The sequence below is a fragment of the Rhinatrema bivittatum genome, chromosome 9 (assembly GCF_901001135.1).
Source record: "Rhinatrema bivittatum chromosome 9, aRhiBiv1.1, whole genome shotgun sequence".
Lineage (NCBI taxonomy): Eukaryota > Metazoa > Chordata > Amphibia > Gymnophiona > Rhinatrematidae > Rhinatrema > Rhinatrema bivittatum.
In genome coordinates this window covers 169,581,410-169,603,950 of record NC_042623.1, presented here as the reverse complement: position 1 = coordinate 169,603,950, position 22,541 = coordinate 169,581,410, and the positions used below count along the sequence as shown (strand labels likewise).

The window sequence follows — 22,541 nt, the reverse complement described above, 5'->3', positions numbered from 1 at the left end:
TATTTTGGTGCATAAAAACCTCCCATTTCAGGTATGTAGATCCCGATGTGACTGAGGGCAGATAAGTGATAATGGAAGGAAATTTATTTGGCAGAAGAACAACACTGGCAGCGGTATATTGACCTAATAGTGGCCAGTCTGAATTGTACAATAAATTGCATGAGGTCATGATGAAGTTTGATACTATGGCGCTACGCATGGGGAGGAGATTGGAATGTGTGTGGATCCGACGGAGGACAGAATGCGGAATGATAAATGGGGAGGTGAAGCTAATGGTGGGACTCTTAGTATGATGCAAACATTTGGATTGGCTGATGTTTGGAGAGAGAGGAATCCAAGAGCCAGAGATTATACCTTTTTCTCTTCCAGACACCAAATGTGTAGTTGCATAGATTATTTCCTATGCAATACTTTACTGACATCCAGAGTGATGGATTCAGATATTTTAACCAGCATATTAATCAGATCATTATGCAACCTCCATTACTTTCAGTTCTCAGCAGACCCTGGGTTTGTTCAGACCTTGGTGAATGAATGCTTTGTTGCTGGGTGGGGAGGCATTTAAGGGTAAGATTCAAAAGGCTATTAAAGATTTTGATCTAGACATAATCCACCTGAGGAGTTTAATCCCACCTTGAGATGGGAGGCGCTTAAGGCACTAGTGCAGGGGGAGATGGACACACAAGAGATTGATAAATGTGATCAGCGAGCTTGTGTCGACTGCACTATTGGTTGGTACCTGTAATAGTGCTTTAACACTTTGACTCCACTGAGCTGAACTTGCTAGATATTGACTTCTGATCTTGTTCAGTTTGCCTCAAGCTAGATGGTGAGCTTTTAGAGTTGTTAAACCCTTCTTCTGAAGAAGAGACAATGAAGCCAAATCTGATAGAACGTCATTCAAAATTTCCAGAGCTACTCTAAACTCAGAAGTGCTCAGCTTCTTGAAACAGTATTTAACAATTGGGTCTTTTCCCTGCTCTTCCTCGAAATATTGTAACAAAACAGCATAGTTTCCAACTATAGCTTGCACAGCAAAATGCCTCGACAGCCATTGCACTTCATTTAAAGGTCTGAATGCCACTGAATCACGCTCTGAGGCGTCAACGATTTCTTAAAATTTAAATCTACTAAACATCGAGTACACAGTTCTGATAAGAGTTTCAATGTCTTGCATCAGTTTTGACTTCTTTCCATGTATCAATTATTCCTAAATCTTCACGATGTGCTGCACAGTGTTGCTGAGTTAGGTGTGGGATTTCTTTTTCCAACTGTGCTGCTACTCTATTTTTTCTTCCTAACATAACAGAGGCTCCGTCAGATGCAAACATAACCATCTTCCTTAAATCAAGCTTGTTTGCTATATAAAAGTGTTTGATGGCAGATACAATTAAAGCAGCATTGTAATGTTCTAATCGCAAAACGCCACCAAATGATACTTTGTAATCCAAAGCATTGCTAGGCCAATACTTAAAGTAAAGTATTAAGCATTTGGTCAAAGTGGTGGAACAATGCTGAAGAAATTTCTTGCATTATATCATTTTGAACAACGCTGTTGATGACTTCAAGAAATTCAAATGCGTAATTTTTACTTCTCCAACTCTCTGGCAGCTTTACAAATTTGGCCATGTGTTCATTTATATCTGTAACAGCCAGCATAGAGGAGTTCAATTTGATGGCTAGCAAGATGCTGTCAATCAGGACCTTTATCTCATCTGGATTTGAACACTTCCGTTCTACGATTTGCCTACTTTGCTTTTCTTCTGGAGTCTCTAGTAACAAGTTCTTCAACCCACCGCGAAGTAGTGGATTCATATTTTTCAATTTTGTTATCTTCATCATATGAAAAAATTTCACACAGGACTACACGAGTTAGGCCGTGCGACTTCGCAGTAGTTTCAACAGTCTCATCTAGCCATTCGGATTTAAATGATGTAGCTGTTCTCTTGCATTTAACACTTTTACTCATTTCAGTTTTTATGCGTTCAAATCTTATTATCTTAATTGTAATTAATTTTTCTAATGTTCTTTATAAATGATTTATATTACCACGTGGCGTCATATACACTCAGTCATCTAGCTGCTGACGCAGAGCATAGATTCTTGTACGCGTGTGTATTGTGTAGCCTAACAATGCTAGTATCACTCCCATCCACACTGTGTCACTGTACCTGAACCGCTGCAGGCTGCAGCTATGCCATTGGAAGTTGGGAGTATGAACGCTCCCTGACCTCATCCCATTAATGACCTAGCAGGCAGTTCTAAGTAACAGGTGGCATCCTGGCCTCTGTCAGAGAGCCGTATCAGTGTGTGCACTTAGTGTTCAAACCAATATTATGGACTGTGTAGAGATGAGTCAGAGATCTCTTAACCCACAGGGCGGCACAGACATTATGTAGCGCACGTTAGGTATCTCCCATCATTGTTGTGCAAGTATAATGATTTTATGCCTAATAATTTGCCTACTTTTTGGAAAAACTCTAGGATTAAAAACTCCGTGTGCTAAACTTTGTACCATGTGCGCGGCCTTCTCGGGCCGTGTGCGCACGCACAGCTTAGAGGGAACCCTGGTTTAGGGCTTGGTTTAAATAAATCGCTGTGTCAGAAAATATCTTAATATTTTGTGCTTTATTGATAATTACTTATATTTAGTGAAGTCAGTAATCAATTAGCCATAAAGAAACATGTTAGCATTTAATACCCATAAGCCTTTACTTTTAAAAGCCATGACATCAGTCATGGCTGTGCTGAAAAAGCTCCAGCACATAGCATTCACCTTTACCCTACTTAAGACCTCAAGATTTCACCTTTACTCTACTTTCAGACTTTGAGAGTACAGTTGTTTACCACTTTCTCTTATCTCAAGTAAGAAAGCACCTGCATTTTATGACATTGAGCATCCTAACGCAGGTGGCATGATTGACCATCCTAAAAACAGATGGCCAGTAAATTAAGTGTTACTCTTGTGACAGAAGGGAGTGAAAAAGATTTTCTCTTAGAACTACAAAAGAAATCCAATTAAAAATCAAAAATGGGCGAAGCTATAAACAGAATAAGAATAAATCCTATATTTTACTGTTCTGATATGAAAAATTGATTGAACCCTAGTCAAGGTCCCTAGAAAAGATGTTCAAAGGCTAAAATATAGATGTGTTGATGGAAGAGTAACAGCTACCCTGGATCAAAGGGTCTTAAGTGTATAAAACTGGGAGCAGTTAGAAGGAGGGAGAGAGGTGCTACTTAGACTTTCTTCGCACGTGATTGAGAGAGACACAAAAGCGGGGTGCTTCAGATAATTGGTAAATATAATCTTTTATTCAAGTATATGAGAACCTTTAAATTGCTATTGTTTCTAGATTGGCAGATGCATTAGAAATGTATTAATTTCTAAAAAGATGACATTAATAGACATTTATCTGATATTAATAATTTCAATTTCCTTATTAATGGCTCTTGCATTGATTGTAGGATATACTCTGGTAAAGTTAAGATTTGAACATAAAAGTGTTTCTTAGTCATTTAGAGATATTTATTCATGCCTTTCTTTATCTGTGAAATAAAGAAAATATTTTTACAATAAACTGACTGGTTTATTTATGCATGATGTGCTGCATGAATTAATGGTTAATAAATTTCTGTGGTAGATTCGAACACACCTCTGAAAGTAAACTTTTTGTCTCAAGGCAGAAAGGGTAGGGAAATAGAAGTGGAAGTGGGATATTTTATCAAGGCAGGATTCCCTGGTTTTAAATTCTGCTAAGGGTAGAAGCCTCAATACTTCCATTCAAAATTTACCACAGCTGTATTTCTTAGATAGGGTTGTTACTGTTTGAGTGTGTTCCATAATACAGGTATAACTTTGTGCGGGTTAGTTTGTGTGCATTATTACAAATCCTGAGAGTCTGTTAGGTCCTATATTTCTCTTTCCATTTCTCCAGGTTTGCACTGCATGCAGAATGGCTTTTTTGGTTTTCCATTCCAGTTTCTGTCTCCATATTTATAATTTGTGATTTTTTTTGGTGAAGGTCAGTTCTGGGTGTGTGACCGAGGTGAGGTATTTTACTAGCATGTAGGCATTTGTATCAATCTTATCTGTTGTGTTTTCTCAATAGGATATGCATTAGTGGTAAATTACTGTCTTTTCATAAGGAAGGCTATTGTGCCTGGTAGTAAAGGAAGTTTGTTTTGCTTTTACTGAGATGGCATCAGAACCAGAATATCTTTTTTGTGTGGCGAGTTGTACAGGGTAATGCCCTAGATCTGCTCTGCACTCATTGCTGGGGGTTGGGGGGATTCCTGTGGATGCAGAGTGCATGTTCACATTTAGCCCCGTGATGGTCACATGTTCAGTGTGTCACGCACGTGAGAACCATCTGTCAGGTGTGTCCTGGCCAAAAAAAGGTTGAGAACCACTGGTCTAAGGGATGCCCGGGGAACATTAAACACCTACCGCAGGAAATAAGCTAGATATTTGCATCCCATTTTTTATAAGGAACAACAAACCTGTGGAGAAGGATATAACTTCATTTCTGGAGCCTTTGGGATTGCCACACATATCGGAGGATGAGGAAGTTTTAATAATGCCTATTACTCCAGATGAAGTAATATGGGCTTTGAAAACATTGGTGGGAGGGAAGAGTCCAGGCCCTGATGGTTCCCTGGCGAGTTTTATAAGTATTTTGCAGAAGTGTTGGTACCCCATTTGAGTGACCTTTACAATTACTTGAGGACTCCTGAGGCTAAGGTGGGCAAATTGACAGAAGCTCTTATAGTCTTAATCCATAAAGCTGCCAAGGACACGATGGAGTATGCCTCTTATAGACCAATGTTTTAAATTAATTCAGATATAAAGATTTTGGCTAAGGTCCTGCAGTTAAGGTTGGAAGATATACCTGCCGTGGTGCATTCTGACCAAACATATTTCAAAGGGAGGAGTTCAATCAATAACACGAAGCGGCTGTTCAATATTTTGGATCAAATCAGTAGGCAGAAAATTGCGGGAGCAATATGGTCAATAGATGTGGATAAGGCATTGGACTGTGTGTCATGGCTGTTTATGTTTTCAGTGTTAAAACACTCTCGCATTCCAAAGGTCTTTGTCTCTTGGATCAGAGCACTATATATAGGGCCCATTGCTAGGGTGGTGACAGGGGGTGAGGGATATCTGAAACTTTTAATATAGGTAGGGGAACGAGGCAGGGATTTCCCCTGTCCCCGTTATTTGATCTGGAAATTGAACCACTGGCCCAAGCGATGAGACATTCTTAGGAAATCCAGAAGTTTTCCATGGGTAATGCTACTCACAAAATTTCTTTGTATGCGGATGATGCCCTTTAATATTTGAAGAATCTCCCACAATCTATAGCAGAGTTGCAGACTCTTTGGACTGCTATGGTTCCTTGTCAGGATACAAGATAATCTCTGACTTAGAATAGTTTATGTTAGTGGGTGGATGGGGGGGGGGGGGGGGAACGGGACAGGAACACAGAGGGGCAGAAATGATTCAAAGAGCTCAGTCCAGTTTCAAGTATTTAGATATCTGGATCCCCCAAATTATATAATGATAGTTACATACCAATAATGGCAAAAATTAAGGCAGACTTGGGGAGCTGGAAGCATCTCCTGGTTTCTCTGATGAGCAGAATGGATTTGATAAAAATGGCCATACTTCCTAGATTGGTTTACTCCTGCATGCACCTCCCATGTGACATTCAGACTCCTTCGAGGAGTAGCAATTAGCTTTCTATGGAAAGGTCACCCACCAAGACTGAAATATCAAACTTTGGGAAAGCTTGGAGATTCAGGTGGACTAGGACTCCCAGAGATCCAGTGGTATTATTGGACCTGCCGTATAGTTTGTATTCGTGCCTGGATAAACAAAGAGTAGCAGCAAGGGGATGTAGTTTGGCCTCCTTGTTGCAAATGCCTTTTTCCTCTAACCCACTCCAAACTATTTTAAGGGAGCATTCCATAATAGCACATACTTTGCGGGTATGGAGGGTGATGCAGCGACACAGTAATGCTTTAGATGTGACCACATCTTATATGACATCAATAGTATGGAGCCCGCATTTATCAAAGTGTACCTTCCCTCCAGATATGGAGAACTGGGCTGTGGCTGGCTTGAAACACCTGGGACAACTGGTTGATGATGGCAATGTGAAATCCTTCACGGAGCTGGTGGCTGAATATGGAGTCCCTTCTTCCACGCGATACCTCTATCTGCAGTTGCGCAAAGATAGTCTGCCCTGAGTCACACTAGATCCTGATCTGGAGGAGAGTGGGGGAGTGGAAGAAAGATGCCAAAGCGCTTGATATCAGTGCTTTATAAATCTACTAGGGCAGAAATGAGCAAGCAAGCGTTTCCAAAATTGATACAGAAATGGAATACAGATTGGAATGTAAATTGGTATGCAAAGATTTGGAAATCCATCTGGGAATATTACAATATGTTGTAAGGGGCAGGAATTATCATACAATTTGTTGAATCATATGTACCGCACTCCAGTTTTTTTTGGCAAGTTTAGCTATAATGATAAAGGGTGCTGGAGAGGTTGTGGGGAAGAGGGAACGTATAGGCATATGTGGTGGAACTGTTCTCACGTACCGTCATTCTGGATAAAGGTTACGGACTGTGTTTCTGTCATTTGTGGACAATGACTACAGCTGGATCCAGCTCTGTATCTTTTGTGCCGGTGGGCGGACTGGTCTAGCATGAGACGACAACGTGGGCTGCAGATTTATTACATACAGTGAGACAGTCAATAGATCACTTCTGAAAACAGTCCCTGAGGTTGGACTGTTGGGATGCAAAGACGGCAGAAAGTGCGTAGATGGAAAAGCTCACGTATATGCTTCAAGATCAAGAAGATGAATATGAGTTAATGTGGGGAATTTATGGGGGTTGGAGAAACTGGTCTGTATAATATATGGGTTGCTGAGTTTATGTCTGGAGTGCTACGGCTATGTTATGTACTAACTAAAGTTGTGTAATTTTCGTAAGGTTATAAAAATAAAAAATAGTTTAAAAAAAAAAAAAAAAAAAAAAAAAAAAAAGAGAGACACATTGGGACTTTTGCTTACCTAAAGAGTAAGCAAGAACTCTTCAACTGAGCATTATACTTACATACTGGGGGTAATTTTTCAAAATAATTTTCATGCATAAACCCCAATTTGTCATGAAAATTACCCAGGGAGGTAGCACGGGGACAAAGTATATGTGAAACACAATTTCACGTGTACTTTTCCCCAGACTAGTATGAGGCATTCTATGGGCAGAGGCAGGGCAGGGCAAAACATTTACATGCATACTTGTGATGTTTGCAAGCATGTATATAAATGTACATATGGCAATTTATACCTGTTCGGGAGTAGATGTAATGTGCTGCACATTATGTCCCTATGCGTACTGTCTGTCAGTACCCAGGAATCTTCAAAATGGACTTCTACACATAAGGCCACTTTGAAAATTCGGGCTAAAAACTCTGCAAGTGCTTTGACCAGCAGACCTAAGCCCTCTGTAGGCTGCTGAAAAAAAAGTGTTACCCTCACAAATGTATACTGTACAGGGCTGTGCATGCAAGTTTCCCATGTAGCCAGCACTCAGCCTTCTCAAGGTCTGGCTTCTAGTGCCCTCCTTCTCAAGCCGAGAGGTTTAGCAAGTACCTAAACCCACCTTCTGTTCTCTGATCCAGGTCCCGCATCAGCTGAAAGTTTCGCTGCAGTTCACAAGGCAGGTTTTCTATGCCTGAAACACAAGTGCACAGTCAGGAAGCACCAATGTCAGAGGAAAGTCATCTCATTTCCCAAGACCTCACTCTGCTGACAGGAAAAAAAAAAAAAAACAATCAAGATAGCTGGATGATGAAAAGAGCCAGGACAAAAGAACCCAATTGCTAGACAAAAAAAAAAAGAGAAGAGGACAGGTGTGATGAAATTAATGTGGTGCAGAACTCTAAAACAAAGAACAAATATGTTAACTTTCCAGAACCCAAACTTAGGGCCTGATTTACAAAGGTTTTTCTCCCATTCTCTCTTTAATTGGGGGGGGGGGGGGGGGGGGGGAGGGGAGGGAAGCTTAGTAAAACAAGCCCTTACATTAGCTTTTCTGGCAGAACATTAATGTGTAATAAAAAACAGAAGAAAGAAAGCCCTTACAGTTTACTTCCACCAAATAAAGACATACTTCCCTCCAAACTGTGCAAATAAAAGCCGCATGCTACAAGAAATTAACTACAGCTACACAGCAAGTCTCCGAATTAATAAGCAGGTTATGGAACGTGCATTAAAGGATTTCCAGACAGGCCCCAAGGCAGAGCACTTTCTGCACGTTCAAGAGTGGCTCATTGTCAAGGCCTTATAAAGCATGCCGTACCGATGGCCCACTGAACCCTGCATCCTGTCTCCAACAATGACCAATTCAGGATGCCTGGAAGCCATGCCCAACAGATCCTAATGGTAAGATCTAGTCCATGTTACTCCTGCCCAGAAGAGGAGGTCATCCCCAAACTTACCTGGCTAATAGCTTAATAGACTGGTCCTCCAGAAACTTGTCCAAACATTTTTTTTTAAACCAGCTATATTTCTGGCCTTGAGCAAACCTTATAGCAAAAAATTCCACAGCTTAACTGTGCTTTGACAGAAAAAAAAATAAAATTCTACAAGTTAGTTTCAGAGTCTCCCCTGGTCTTAGTATAATATGAAATGGTAAATAAAACTGTTCTCTATCTACTTGTTCCACACCACTCATGATTTTATATATCCTCTCTGTTCTCTATTCATTTCCAAATAATTCTTAACGTTCTATTGGCTTCGTCCCGCTCCTTTGGGCCTCCCACTACATTACAACTGGACTTGAAAGTGCTTTCATGCCATAAGCATTTATTCTCAACTTCCCTTGGCTTCCCCTTCATTTTTTTTAATATCCCTCCCCCCCCCCCCTTTTTTTTTTACCTTAGCAAGGGTCTATAAATCCCAGCTAATAGGTATTGATGTGAATGCTCTCTCAGCATCCCCAGCCCTGGCCATCCTGGGAAACAAACAGTAAAGTCAGGAATCAAACCTAAGTCCTCCATGTGGCAGTTCACACCACTCGCCACCAAGGCCAGCCCATAAAACTGTGGCTTTCAATATACTGTCCACAGGGACTCCTAGGTCTTTTTCCAGAGTGGCAACTCTTAAAGTGAAACCTAGCATTGTGTTGGGAATATTTTCTATGTACATCACTCTACAGTTGTCCCCATTAAATGTAACCTATTTAGATGCCCAATTCCAAGCCTACTCCTGTTTGACCTAGTCTGAATAACGCTGTCATCTGCAGACTTGATTAGCACAGTCTTTACTCCCTTTCCTAAATTACTGGTGCTGGTAGAGATCCCCCAGGCACTTCAGTTTTCCAAATGAAGAGAGAGAGATGATTAACAAATGTAGTCTTATTGCTGATGTCCTATTAATTAATCAGTTAATGATACACATCTATCCCATAACTTTTTAATTTCCTTCAGTCTCTTGAGGAACTTTATCAAATCCCTTCAGAAAAGTCTAACACACACTTCTATATTGACTGGTTTGCCCTTATCCACATGATTATTTGCACTCTTAAAGATTTCTAGTAGATTCCCTTTGCTAAATCCATGTTGGCTCTTCCCCTCTTACATCATCTTTCTCCATATGCCTAATAAGTTTGTTCTTGACAATTTTTTCTATCATTTTGCCCAGAACAACTACCTGGCTTATCTGGGAACGTCATGGAACTGATCAGAAATACACTCATGGAAGTGCACCACTTGACCCCTACTAAGGCAAAGGCCACTTCTGCCGATCCTTACACTTCAGAGTCTCAAAAATGTCAGTTCAAAACATTTGTCTGTACAAGGACAGTGCTGGCCATGTGAGTTGCTGTTTAGTCCTGAAGGGTGGGTGGGGGTTTATGACTCCATTTCAAACCAAATCGGACTCATTTACCAGGGCACCCGAGAGCTACTGGTGACCTCAGTTTCTTCTATTTACCTAAAGGCTTTACACTGACTGCTACTGCTTGGGCTGCTTTCTTTTCAGTTAGAAACCAGGATTTCTGGAATGTTGGATGGATGGCTCTGGCCCTTTGTCTAGACGGGATCCATGGGTTATCCATAAGGATTCCTGTCCCTCTCACCCCTACAACACAAGAGGAGACGCAAGATCTGTTCCCTTCAGGAGGCAACTATGAAAAACTAGCTGCTCAGGCTCCTTATAACATCCTTAGAAAAGGAAAAATAGCCTTGTGCTCCTAGGCTATTAAATATCATCCTGAGTGTGAAATGCACATGGGTCTGAACCTAAGGTACTACATTCAGGTCCTCGGCTCTGTAGCCTAGGACTCTGCAGAACAGACCATGCTTGAGGCAGATGTGGACGCCAAGAGAGTCATCGAGCCCATGACATCCAAAGCCATAAAGTCATATTTCTTCTCGGAGACATGAGGGCTTCCCTATACTGCGGCACCTGGGAAGGACTAATTGCTATACGAAATCATTATCAGTCAGCATAGGGTTTCTGCCTCTGCCAAATCCAGAGCTTTCCCTTTTCCGAGTGTCCCTCACTCCTCACCCCCATTTAGTTCCTTTGACCCAAAGCAACCTAGGACAGTTTGTTTGGAGGGACTTGCCAGGTTCTTATGGCCTGGATTTGCTACTGTTGGAAATAGGATGCTGGGCTTGATGGACCCTTGGGTCTGACCCAGTATGGCATGTTCTTATGTATATCCACAAATTCCTGAGAAAGGCATGGTTTCTTACCATTTATAAAATTTGAACTTCAGTTTCTATCACAGTTGCAGTTTGCATCATTAAACTCATCACAGCTGTGATAATTCCAGAATTTGTGCAACTCATTACAGAGTCCATCTGATTATCTGAAGGTGGATCAAAGGGTTAACTGGCAGCCTAGCAGTAAAAGCAAGGACAAAACATGTCTGCAAGCGAAGAGAGAATTTGAAATGAAGTTGGCCATAGAGGCAAAAACTCATAATAAAAGCTTTTTTTAAATATATCCAAAGCAAGAAACCTGTGAGGGAGTCGGTTGGACCATTAGATGACCGAGGGGTTAAAGGGGCTCTTAGGGAAGATACCGCCATTGCAGAAAGACTAAATGAATTCTTTGCTTCCGTGTTTACTAATGAGGATGTTGGGGAGATACCAGTTCCGGAGTTGGTTTTCAGGGGTGATGAGTCAGACGAACTGAATGAAATCACTGTCAACCTGGAAGATGTAGTAGGCCAGATTGACAAACTAAAGAGTAGCAAGTCACCTGGACCGGATGGTATGCATCCTAGGGTACTAAAGAACTCAAAAATGAAATTTCTGACCTATTAGTTAAAATTTGTAGCCTATCATTAAAATCATCCATTGTACCTGAAGACTGGAGGGTGGCCATTGTAACCCCAAGATTTAAAAAAGGCTCCAGGGGTGATCCGGGTAACTATAGACCAGTGAGCCTAACTTCAGTGCCGGGAAAAATAGTGGAAACTATCAAGATCAAAATTGTAGAGCATATAGAAAGACATGATTTAATGGAACACAGTCAACATGGTTTTACCCAAGGGAAGTCTTGCCTAACAAACCTGCTTCATTTTTTTTGAAGGGGTTAATAAACATGTGGATAAAGGTGAACCGGTAGATGTAGTGTATTTGGATTTTCAGAAGGCGTTTGACAAAGTCCCTCATGAGAGGCTTCTACGAAAACTAAAATGTCATGGGATAGGAGGCGATGTCCTTTCGTGGATTACAAACTGGTTAAAAGACAAGAAACAGAGAGTAGGACTAAATGTTCAATTTTCTCAGTGGAAAAGGGTAAACAGTGGAGTGCCTCAGGGATCTGTACTTGGACCGGTGCTTTTCAATATATATATCAATGATCTGGAAAGGAATACGATGAGTGAGGTTATCAAATTTGTGGATGATACAAAATTATTCAGAGTAGTTAAATCACAAGCGGATTGTGATACATTACAGGAGGAACCTCGGGGGGCGTTCCCCTCAAGTGACGACACGACATCCGGGTATTTAGCCTGCCCTTACTTGCTAGCTAGTTGAGTTAGCAACTATTGGTCTCAGCCGGTCAATGCTACTCTGCCACTTCCTTGCTGCCACTGGAAGCTCTCTTGCCCTTCAGGGTACTGACTAACCTGGGTACCCAGTCCTCAGGGGCCCTCTGCTTTGTTTCAGGTGCCTTACAGGGATCAGGTACTCGCTCAAGGGCCTACTCTCCCTGCCTTGGTGCCAGTACCATCTACTTCAGCCTGGTGGAATCGCATACCTACAGCTACCATCTAGTCACTAGTGAGTAATCTAACTCTCAGTCTCTCTCATCCACAGTACTGCCTTGCTGGGAAACCTACACCGGAATCCCCTTATACCAATGGGGTGAGACTACCTCACTACTGCCACCTCTGGTGGTATTCATCAAGTTGTACAATAAAAGATTTGTGCATCCTGAGTCTGTCCCAGTACTGTGGCTCCCCACAGGGCCCCTGCCCGTGGGCGTGGTCATCTGCCACAGTACCCAAGAATCCAAACATCGCTTAACCATATCATTAACCTCCCCAAAATTATCCCCTTTTGCTCTAGCTGCTCCAGGCTCCCCCCCCCCTCACACACATCCCTGAATTACAGGAGGGGAGAGGCTGAATTAGGAACAGAGTAGCTCTTCTTTACTCTGCTGTGCCTGCTCCCAGCTTACTCCTACCTTCCCTGTACTGTCTGGAAGGGGTGGGGCTGGTTCAAGAAGCAGAGGGTTCTTCTCTACACAACGAGATTCAGTGCAGCTGGAAAGCAGTAAATTTTCTTAGTGTGCCTATTAAAGTTAGGCCTTTCCTCAGGTTCTAAATGAACCACAGGGCTGGTGGTATCTGGGCTGCGCAGCATATCCCCTGCTTGATGAGGACATGGCAGGAGGGATACATATAATATGGGGCACAATAGAAGTTTATAAAATCATGAGTGGGATGGAACAGATAAAGGACGGTTATTTACCCTTTCAAATAATACGGTCAAGGGGACACTCCATGAAACTAACAACCAGCAGATTCAAATCACATCACAGAAAGTACTTTTTCACTCAAGTGCACTGTCAAGCTGTGAAATCTATTACCAGAAGACTTGATCAAAGCAACTAGCACAGGGAGAGTCTAAATGAGGTTGGGACGAGTGCCTAGAGGAATAATTCGTAACAAAATTATCAGCCAAATAAACTAAAGAAAGTTATTGCTATACATGGTAATGAAAACCAGAAATTACATCTATTTTATGGATTGGCCATTGGGGTCTATGGATCTTGGTCTGACCAAGCATGGGAATTCTTAGATCAGCCTACATCAGCTATGATGCACGATCACAACAGCTGTTGCTGAGAGGGGCTGCTGCAGAAGATCTCGGCAGGGCCACAACTGAGTGCATCCTGACGCAGCTCGAAGAAGGTCTTGGCAGGGCCGCAACTGAGCGCAATCTGCTGTGGCTCAATGAAAAGCCTACAGGGCTGGAAGAAAGATGTATCTGGTGGTTGCAGGGCCACCAGAAGCATTAATCGCCTCTCCCCTCCCCTCCAACAATAAATAAGGAGCAGCACATGCGTGGCCAAGGCCCAGCAGAAAAGAGGAGGCTTAAGGTGTGTTTATGAAATAAGCCTGTGTATGTGCACGAGAGAGGGAGAACCTGCATGTGTATGAGAGAAAGAGCCTGCATATGTGCGTGAGACAGAGTGCCTGCATGTTTATGAGAGACAGAACGCCTATGTATGTGAAGGGGGGAGAGAGGATAAAGACTGAACATAAGAAAATGCCATACTGGGTCAGGACAAGGGTCCATCAAGCCCAGCATCCTGTTTCCAACAGTGGCCAAGCCAGGCCATAAGAACCTGGCAAGTACCAAAAAACTAAGTCCATTTCATGTTACTGTTCCTAGTAATAGCAGTGGCTATTTTCTAAGTCAACTTAATTAATAACAGGTAATGGACTTCTCCTCCAAGAACTTATCCAATCTTTTTTAAACACAGCTATACTAACTGCACTAACCACATCCTCTGGCAACAAATTCCAGAGTTTAATTGTGCGTTGAGTAAAAAAGAACTTTCTCTGATTAGTTTTAAATGTGCCACATGCTAACTTTATGGAATGCCCCCTAGTCTTTCTATTATCTGAAAGAGTAAATAACTGATTCACATCTACCCATTCTAGACCTCTCATGATCTTAAAGACCTCTATCATATCCCCCCTCAGCCGTCTCTTCTCCAAGCTGAACAGCCCTAACCTCTTCAGCCTTTCCTCATAGGGGAGCTGTTCCATTCCCCTTATTATTTTGGTCGCCCTTGTTTGTACCTTCTCCATCGCAATTATATCTTTTTTGAGATGCGGCGACCAGAATTGTACACAGTATTCAAGGTGCGGTCTCACCATGGAGTGATACAGAGGCATTATGACATTTTGTTTTATTCACCATTCCCAACATTCTGTTTGCTTTTTTGACTGCCGCAGCACACTGAACAGACGATTTCAATGTGTTATCCACTATGACGCCTAGATCTCTTTCTTGGGTGGTAGCACCTAATATGGAACCTAACATTGTGTAACTATAACATGGGTTATTTTTCCCTATATGCATCACCTTGCACTTATCTACATTAAATTTCATCTGCCATTTGGATGCCCAATTTTCCAGTCTCACAAGGACTTTCTGCAATTTATCACAATCTGATTGTGATTTAACTATTCTGAACAATTTTGTATCAACTGCAAATTTGATTACCTCACTCATCTTATTTCTTTCCAGATCATTTATAAATATATTAGCCGTTAAGCCGTAACAACGGGCTACATTAAAAAAAATGTTGTTTTTCGGTCCTCATCTCCCTCCGTCCCTCTCACCTCACTCTCTCAGCTCATTCACAACCCCTTCGGATGGCGCAGACGGAAGATCTCCGGGGGAGGTCCCTCCCTCCCTCGTGCTCGCCGCCGCCGCTACTGCTCCTCCCAGCGTGATTTTTGTTACAGGCAAGCTCTGACCGACGTGCTCGCCCGTGCATGCGCGGTAGAGCTGCTCTCTACTGCGCATTTGCGGGACGTCTGTCAAGCTTCATTTATCTAGTAGATTGAAAAGTAAGTGTCCCAATACAGATCCCTGAGGCACTCCACTGCCCACTCCCTTCTAAGAAAATAGTCCATTTAATCCTACTCTCTGTTTCCTGTCTTTTAGCCAGTTTGTAATCCACGAAAGGACATCGCCACCTATCCCATGACTTTTTACTTTTCCTAGAAGCCTCATGAGGAACTTTTGTCAAATGCCTTCTGAAAATCCGAGTACACTACATCTACCGGTTCACCTTTATCCACATGTTTATTAAGTCCTTCAAAAATGTGAAGCAGATTTGTGAGGCAGGACTTGCCTTGGGTAAAGCCATGCTAACTTTGTTCCATTAAACCATGTCTTTCTATATGTTCTGTGATTTTGATATTTAGAACACTTACCACTATTTTTCCTGGCACTGAAGACAGGCTAACCGGTCTGTTTCCTGGATTGCCCCTGGAGCCCTTTTTAAATATTGGGGTTACATTAGCTATCCTCCAGTCTTCAGGTACAATGGATGATTTTAATGATAGATTACAAATTTTTTACTAATAGGTCTGTAATTTCATTTTCTGAAGGAACTCAAACTCTAGGGTGTATACCATTCGGTCCAGGTGATTTACTACTCTTCAGTTTATCAATCAGGCCTACCACATCTTCTAGGTTCACAGTGATTTGGTTCAGTTCATCTGAATTACTACCCATGAAAACCTTCTCTGGAACGGTATCTCCCCAACATCCTCTTCAATAAACAACAAAGCAAATAAATCGTTTAATTTTTCCGTGATGGCCTTATCTTCTCTAATTGCCCTTAACCCCTCGATCATCTAACTGTCCGACTGACTCCCTCACAGGCTTTCTGCTTCGGATATATTTTAAAAAGTTTCTCCTGTGAGATTTTGCCTCTACGGCCAACTTTTCAAATTCTCTCTTAGCCTGTCTTATCAATATCTTACATTTAACTTGCCAATGCTTATGCTTTATCCTATTTTCTTCTATTGGATCCTTCTTCCAATTTTTGAATGAAGATCTGTTGGCTAAAATAGCCTCTTTCACCTCACTTTTTAACCATGCTCGTAATTGTTCTGCCTTCCTTCCACCTTTCTTAAGGTGTGGAATACATCTGGACTGACCAAAAAAGTAGGAGGGTAGGCTATCTAAAAGGGCCGTATTGGGCAGATATGCAAGTTAGACGCCAAAGTTGTCCAAATTTGAGCTTTATTTGAATGGAGACAAATATAGATTTATGCCAGACTCAGGCCGAGTTTTGCCCAACCCGGGGCTGCCTCAGGGGCTAAAATCAATAAATAAATAAAAAATGTGAACAAAACTGGACATACATTAATAATTAAAAATTGTAAACATAAATAATTAAAAACACATGAATATATAAAACAGGTACCACATGGAGACACAAAATGATAAACATCACTGAAACGAAAATCATAAATAGACAAATAACATGAATTTTTTACCTGCTTATAACTGTACAATATGTGTACTAAAAGAGTGCATCAAAAAAATTCTCTGTTGATCATGTAATCTGAAATAGTCGGGAAAAATAGTAATCTCAAATACCAGTATACTTAACATACAAGTAAAAAAAAAATCAGTGTAATATGTTTGCTTTAAAGAATTTTTAATTATTAATGTATGTCCAGTTTTGTTCACATTTTTTATTGATTTATTGATTTTAGCCCCTGAGGCAGCCCCGGGTGGGGTGAAACTTGGCCTGAGTCGGGCATAAATCTATATTTGTCTCCATTCAAATAAAGCTCAAATTTGGACAACTTTGGCGTCTAACCTGCATATACATCTGGACTGTACTTCTAGGATGGTATTTTTTTTTAACAAAATGTCTTCGCCTCTTGCATACTTTTTACCTTTGTAGCTGCTCCTTTCAGTTTTTTTCTAACTATTTTTCTCATTTTATCAAAGTTTCCCTTTTGAACGTTTAGCATTAGAGCCGTGGATTTGCTTACTGTCCCCCTTCCAGTCATTAATTCAAATTTGATCATATTATGATCACTATTGCCAAGCGGCCCCACCACCTTTACCTCATACCAAATCCTGTGCTCCACTGAGAATTAGATCTAAAATTGCTCCCTCTCTTGTCTGTTCTTGAATCAATTGCTCCATAAAACTGTCATTTATTCCATCCAGGAATTCTCTCTAGCATGTCCCGATGATACATTTACCCAGTCAATATTGGAGTAATTGAAATCTCCCATTATTACTGCACTACCAATTTGGTTAGCTTCCCTAATTTCTCTTAGCATTTCACTGTCTGTCTCACCATCTTGGCCAGGTGGATGATAGTATAAACCTATCACTATACTCTTCCCCAGCACACAAGGGATTTCTACCCATAAAGATTAAATTGAGCATTTAGTTTCATGCAGGATGTTTATCCTATTGGATTCTGTGCCATCCTGGACATAAAGCACCACACCGCCTCCTGGATGCTCCTCTCTGTCATTGCGGTATAATTTGTACTCCGGTATGGCACTGTCCCATTGGTTATCCTCCTTCCACCATGTCTCTGAGATGCCAATTAAGTCTGTGTCCTCATTTACTGCTATACATTTTAAATTCTCCCATCTTATTTCTTAGACTGCTGGTATTAGTATACCAACATTTCAAAGTTTGTTTTTTTCATTCTGCTTTTTAATTGATAGGAGTAAATTAGAATTTTTTAGCTCAGGTGAGTTTTTAGTTACATGCACTTGGACTACTTTTCTTATTATTGAACCTCACTGTTGAGATGCCCCAATTCTAATACATCCTTAGTAACCTTTCAACAGCGACTCCATTACTTTTCCCACCATCGAAGTTAGCCTCACTTCGGTGGTGGGAAAAGTAATGGAGTCGCTGTTGAAAGAGAGAATAGTGAAATATCTACAGTCTGGACAATTGCTGGACCACAGGCAGCATGGATTCACCAGGGGAAGGTCCTGTCAGACAAATCTGATTGACTTTTTTGACTGGGTAACCAAGGAATTGGATCAAGGAAGAGCACTCGATGTCATCTACTTGGACTTCAGCAAAGCTTTTGATATGGTCCCACACAGAAGACTGGTGAATAAAATAAGAAGCTTAGGAGTGAGTGCCGAGGTAGTGGCCTGGATTACAAACTGGTTGAAGGACAGAAGACAATGTGTGATGGTAAATGGAACTCTCTCTGAAGAGAGAGCGGTTTTAAGCGGTGTACCGCAAGGATCGGTGTTGGGACCGGTCCTGTTCAATATCTTTGTGAGCGACATTGCAGACGGGATAGAAGGTAAGGTTTGTCTTTTTGCGGACGACACAAAGATCTGCAACAGAGTGGACACGCCGGAAGGAGTGGAGAGAATGAGATGGGATTTAAGGAAGCTGGAAGAGTGGTCGAAGATATGGCAGCTGAGATTCAATGCCAAGAAGTGCAGAGTCATGCATATGGGGAGTGGAAATCCGAATGAACTGTATATGATGGGGGGAGAAAGGCTGATGTGCATGGAGCAGGAAAGAGACCTTGGGGCGATGGTGTCTAATGATCTGAAGTCGGCGAAACAATGTGACAAGGCGATAGCTAAAGCCAGAAGAATGCTGGGCTGCATAGAGAGGAATATAGAGTAAGAAAAGGGAAGTGATTATCCCCTTGTACAGGTCCTTGGTGAGGCCTCACCTGGAGCACTGTGTTCAGTTCTGGAGACCATATCTCCAAAGAGACAGAGACAAGATGGAGGCGGTCCAGAGAAGGGCAACCAGAAAGGTGGAGGGTCTTCATCGAATGACTTATGAGGAGAGATTGAAGAATCTAAATATGTACACCCTGGAGGAAAGGAGGAGCAGAGGTGATATGATACAGGCTTTCAGATACTTGAAAGGTTTTAATGATCCAAAGACTACGACAAACCTTTTCAGTCGGAAAAAAATCAGCAGAACCAGGGGTCACGATTTGAAACTCCAGGGAGGAAGACTCAGAACCAATGTCAGGAAGTATGTCTTCACGGAGAGGGTGGTGGATGCCTGGAATGCCCTTCCAGGGGAAGTGGTGAAGACCAGAACTGTGAAGGACGTCAAAGGGGCGTGGGATAAACACTGTGGATCCATAAAGTCTAGAGGACGTGAATGAAGAGTGGGTGGCTCACGGGAACGATGGCTATGCCTGGAGATACCCTTATTCAGTAAACATTCACACAGTTAATGTGACTCCAACAATGGTCTAAGCTTCAACGGCAAGAGGAAAAGTGGAAAAAAGGATTTGCATTCACAAAAAAGTGGGGAGTAGCTTGCTTGTTACGGCGGTTACTACCCCAAACCAAATAAGCCTGATACTTCACTTTTAATACATATCCAGCAAAGCTCTCTGCTTCAACGGCAGGGGGAATGAAGATAAGTGGATCTATATCCAGACAACAACCAACAAGGACTGAATTACATAGTCTGAGTAAACAAAAGCATGGGTGTAGCTTGCTTATTGCGGCGGTTTCTACCCCTAACTAAGCTAGATATTCATTTAGATGCAGTTCCACACTGTTTTCTACATTAATGGTGGGGGTGGAAGGGGAATAGAACCAAAAGGTTACTAAGAGCCAATACTAACAGAAGTATGAGAAAAAAAAAGTGCAAAGCTTATTGGGCAGACTGGATGGGCTGTTTGGTCTTCTTCTGCCGTCATTTCTATGTTTCTATGTTTGAAGATAGCTCCCTCTGAACCATGCGCTGCTGAGCCACTGTCGGCTTTCCCCTTTGTTCTAGTTTAAAAGCTGCTCTCTCCCCTTTTTAAAGGTTACCGCCAGCAGTCTGGTTCCCACTCTAGTTAAGGTGGAGCCCATGCCTTCAGAAAGGACTCCCCTCTCCCCAAAAGGTTACCCAGTTCCTTACATAACTGAATCCCTTTTCCTTGCACCATCATCTCATCCACGCATTGAGACTCCGGAGCTCTGCCTGCCTCTGGGGACCTGCGCATGGAACAGGGAGCATGTCAGAGAATGCTACTGTAGAAGTTCTAGATTTAAGCTTTCTACCCAAGAGCCTAAATTTGGCTTCCAGAACCCCCCTCCCACATTTTCCAATGTTGTTGGTGCCAACATGTACCACAGCTGCCAGCTCCTGCTCAGCACGGTCTAAAATCCTATCTAGGTGACATGTGAGGTCCGCCACCTTCGCATCAGGTAGGCATATTACCAGGTGATCCTCATGCCCACCAGCTACCTGGCTCTCTACTTTCCTAATAATTGAATCACCAACTATGACGGCCGACCTAACCTTTCCCTCCTGGGCAGTAGCCCTTGGAGACACATCCTCGGTGCAAAAGAATAATGCACCACCTGGAGAGCACGTCCTTGCTACAGGATCCTTTCCTGCTGCACCAGATTGATGTTCTCCGATCATGAAACCTCCTTCCTCCAAGGCAGCACCAGGGCTGCCAATCTGAAGTTGGGACTTGGCTACTATGTCCCTGAAGGTCTCATCTCTATACTTCTGTCTGCCTCAGCTCCTCCAGGTCTGCCACTCTAACCTCCAGAGATCGGAACTCTTTGCATTGGATGCACACGTACAACTTCTCACCGGTGGGTAAAAAATCAAACATGTGACACTCGATGAAAAAGACTTGCTGCTAGACTGCTGCCTTCATCTCAAATTTGTTTAATTCCTAGATAAGCTTTAGGTTGCTAAGTGAGTAGGAATGTGTCTAATTAGTGTCTTTTTAAAGTATTTCAATGGAATTGCCTAATTCGGAATGGTTCGGGATAACCGAAAAACGATGATTTTTTTCCAAAATTTCAGAAAAAAAATTGATTTTCGGGTTAGTGCGCTCCCGAAAAAATAAAAACCCCGAACTGCAGGAAAAAAGAAATTCCCACCAGGGGGTGAACCCCGAAACAAAGCCAGACATGAAATTCTGACCCAAAGCACATCTCTATTAAAAACACAACTCTCTGCCTGCTTACCAACAAAAGAACATGAAGGAAAACACGGACAAGCAAAATGGAACATATTCAACACAGTATATAAACTTGAAATTAAGCAATGTTATCACAAAAATTAAGCTTGCTAATCACCCACTAGATCCCTGAAAACAGTACACAGCATAATCACACCAACAATCAACCATTCACTATCAGAAGGACAGGTCCCAAACATGGCAAAAAAAACCCGTGATTAAACCCATCCTACAAAATAAATCTGACAAAATTGTTGATTGGGACAATTACCAACCAATATTCAACCTGCCTTTCATCGCTAAAATCCTAGATAAAGCAATGTTATCACAATTAGAAAGCTACCTAGAAGACAAAAATATACGATATCTTAACCTGACTTCAGTGCCGGGAAAATAGTGGAAACTATTCTCAAGATCAAAATTGTAGAGCATATAGAAAGACATGGTTCACTGGAACACAGTCAACATGGATTTACCCAAGGGAAGTCTTGCCTAACAAACCTGCTTCATTTTTTTGAAAAGGTTAATAAACATGTGGATAAAGGTGAACCGGTAGATGTAGTATATTTGGATTTTCAGAAGGCGTTTGACAAAGTCCCACATATATATATATATATATATATATATATATATATATATATATATATATATATATATATATATATATATGTGTGTGTGTGTGAGATCTGGAAAGGAATACGATGAGTGAGGTTATCAAATTTGTGGATGATACAAAATTATTCAGAGTAGTTAAATCACAAGCGGATTGTGATACATTACAGGAGGACCCTGCAAGACTGGAAGATTGGGCATCCAAATGGCAGATGAAATTTAATGTGGACAAGTGCAAGGTGTTACATATAGGGAAAAATAACCCTTGCTGTAGTTACACGCTGTTAGGTTCCATATTAGGAGCTACCACCCAGGAAAAAGATCTAGGCATCATAGTGGATAATACTTTAAAATTGTCAGCTCAGTGTGCTGCAGCAGTCAAAAAAGCAAACAGAATGTTGGGAATTATTAGAAAGGGAATGGTGAATAAAACGGAAAAATGTCATAATGCCTCTATATCGTTCCATGGTGAGACCGCACCAGGAATACTGTGTACAATTCTGGTCGCCGCATCTCAAAAAAGATATAATTGCGATGGAGAAGGTACAGAGAAGGGCAACCAAAATGATAAAGGGTATAAAACAGCTCCCCTATGAGGAAAAGCTAAAGAAGTTAGGGCTGTTCAGCTTGGAGAAGAGATGGCTGAGGGGGGATATGATTTAATATCATGAGAGGTCTTGAACGAGTAGATGTGACTCGGTTATTTACACTTTCGAATAATAGAAGAAGGACTAGGGGGCACTCCATGAAGTTAGCACGTAGCACATTTAAGACTAATCGGAGAAAATTCTTTTTCACTCAACGCACAATAAAGCTCTAGAATTTGTTGCCAGAGGATGTGGTTAGTGCAGTTAGTGTAGCTGGGTTTAAAAAAGATTTGGATACGTTCTTGGAGGAAAAGTCCA

At 41.7% G+C, this 22,541-nt stretch overlaps 1 protein-coding gene across 8 annotated transcripts in view; it reads right to left on the bottom strand.

The window, feature by feature from the left end:
- ING5 (inhibitor of growth family member 5) overlaps positions 1–22,541 on the bottom strand; it is a 68,010-nt gene that overhangs the window by 37,862 nt on the left and 7,607 nt on the right. For all 8 annotated transcript variants that reach the window (XM_029616430.1, XM_029616433.1, XM_029616429.1 and 5 more), the window contains one exon: positions 7,676–7,747. In XM_029616430.1, coding sequence (XP_029472290.1) covers positions 7,676–7,747 — 72 coding nt within the window. The remainder of the gene's footprint in view (positions 1–7,675; positions 7,748–22,541) is intronic.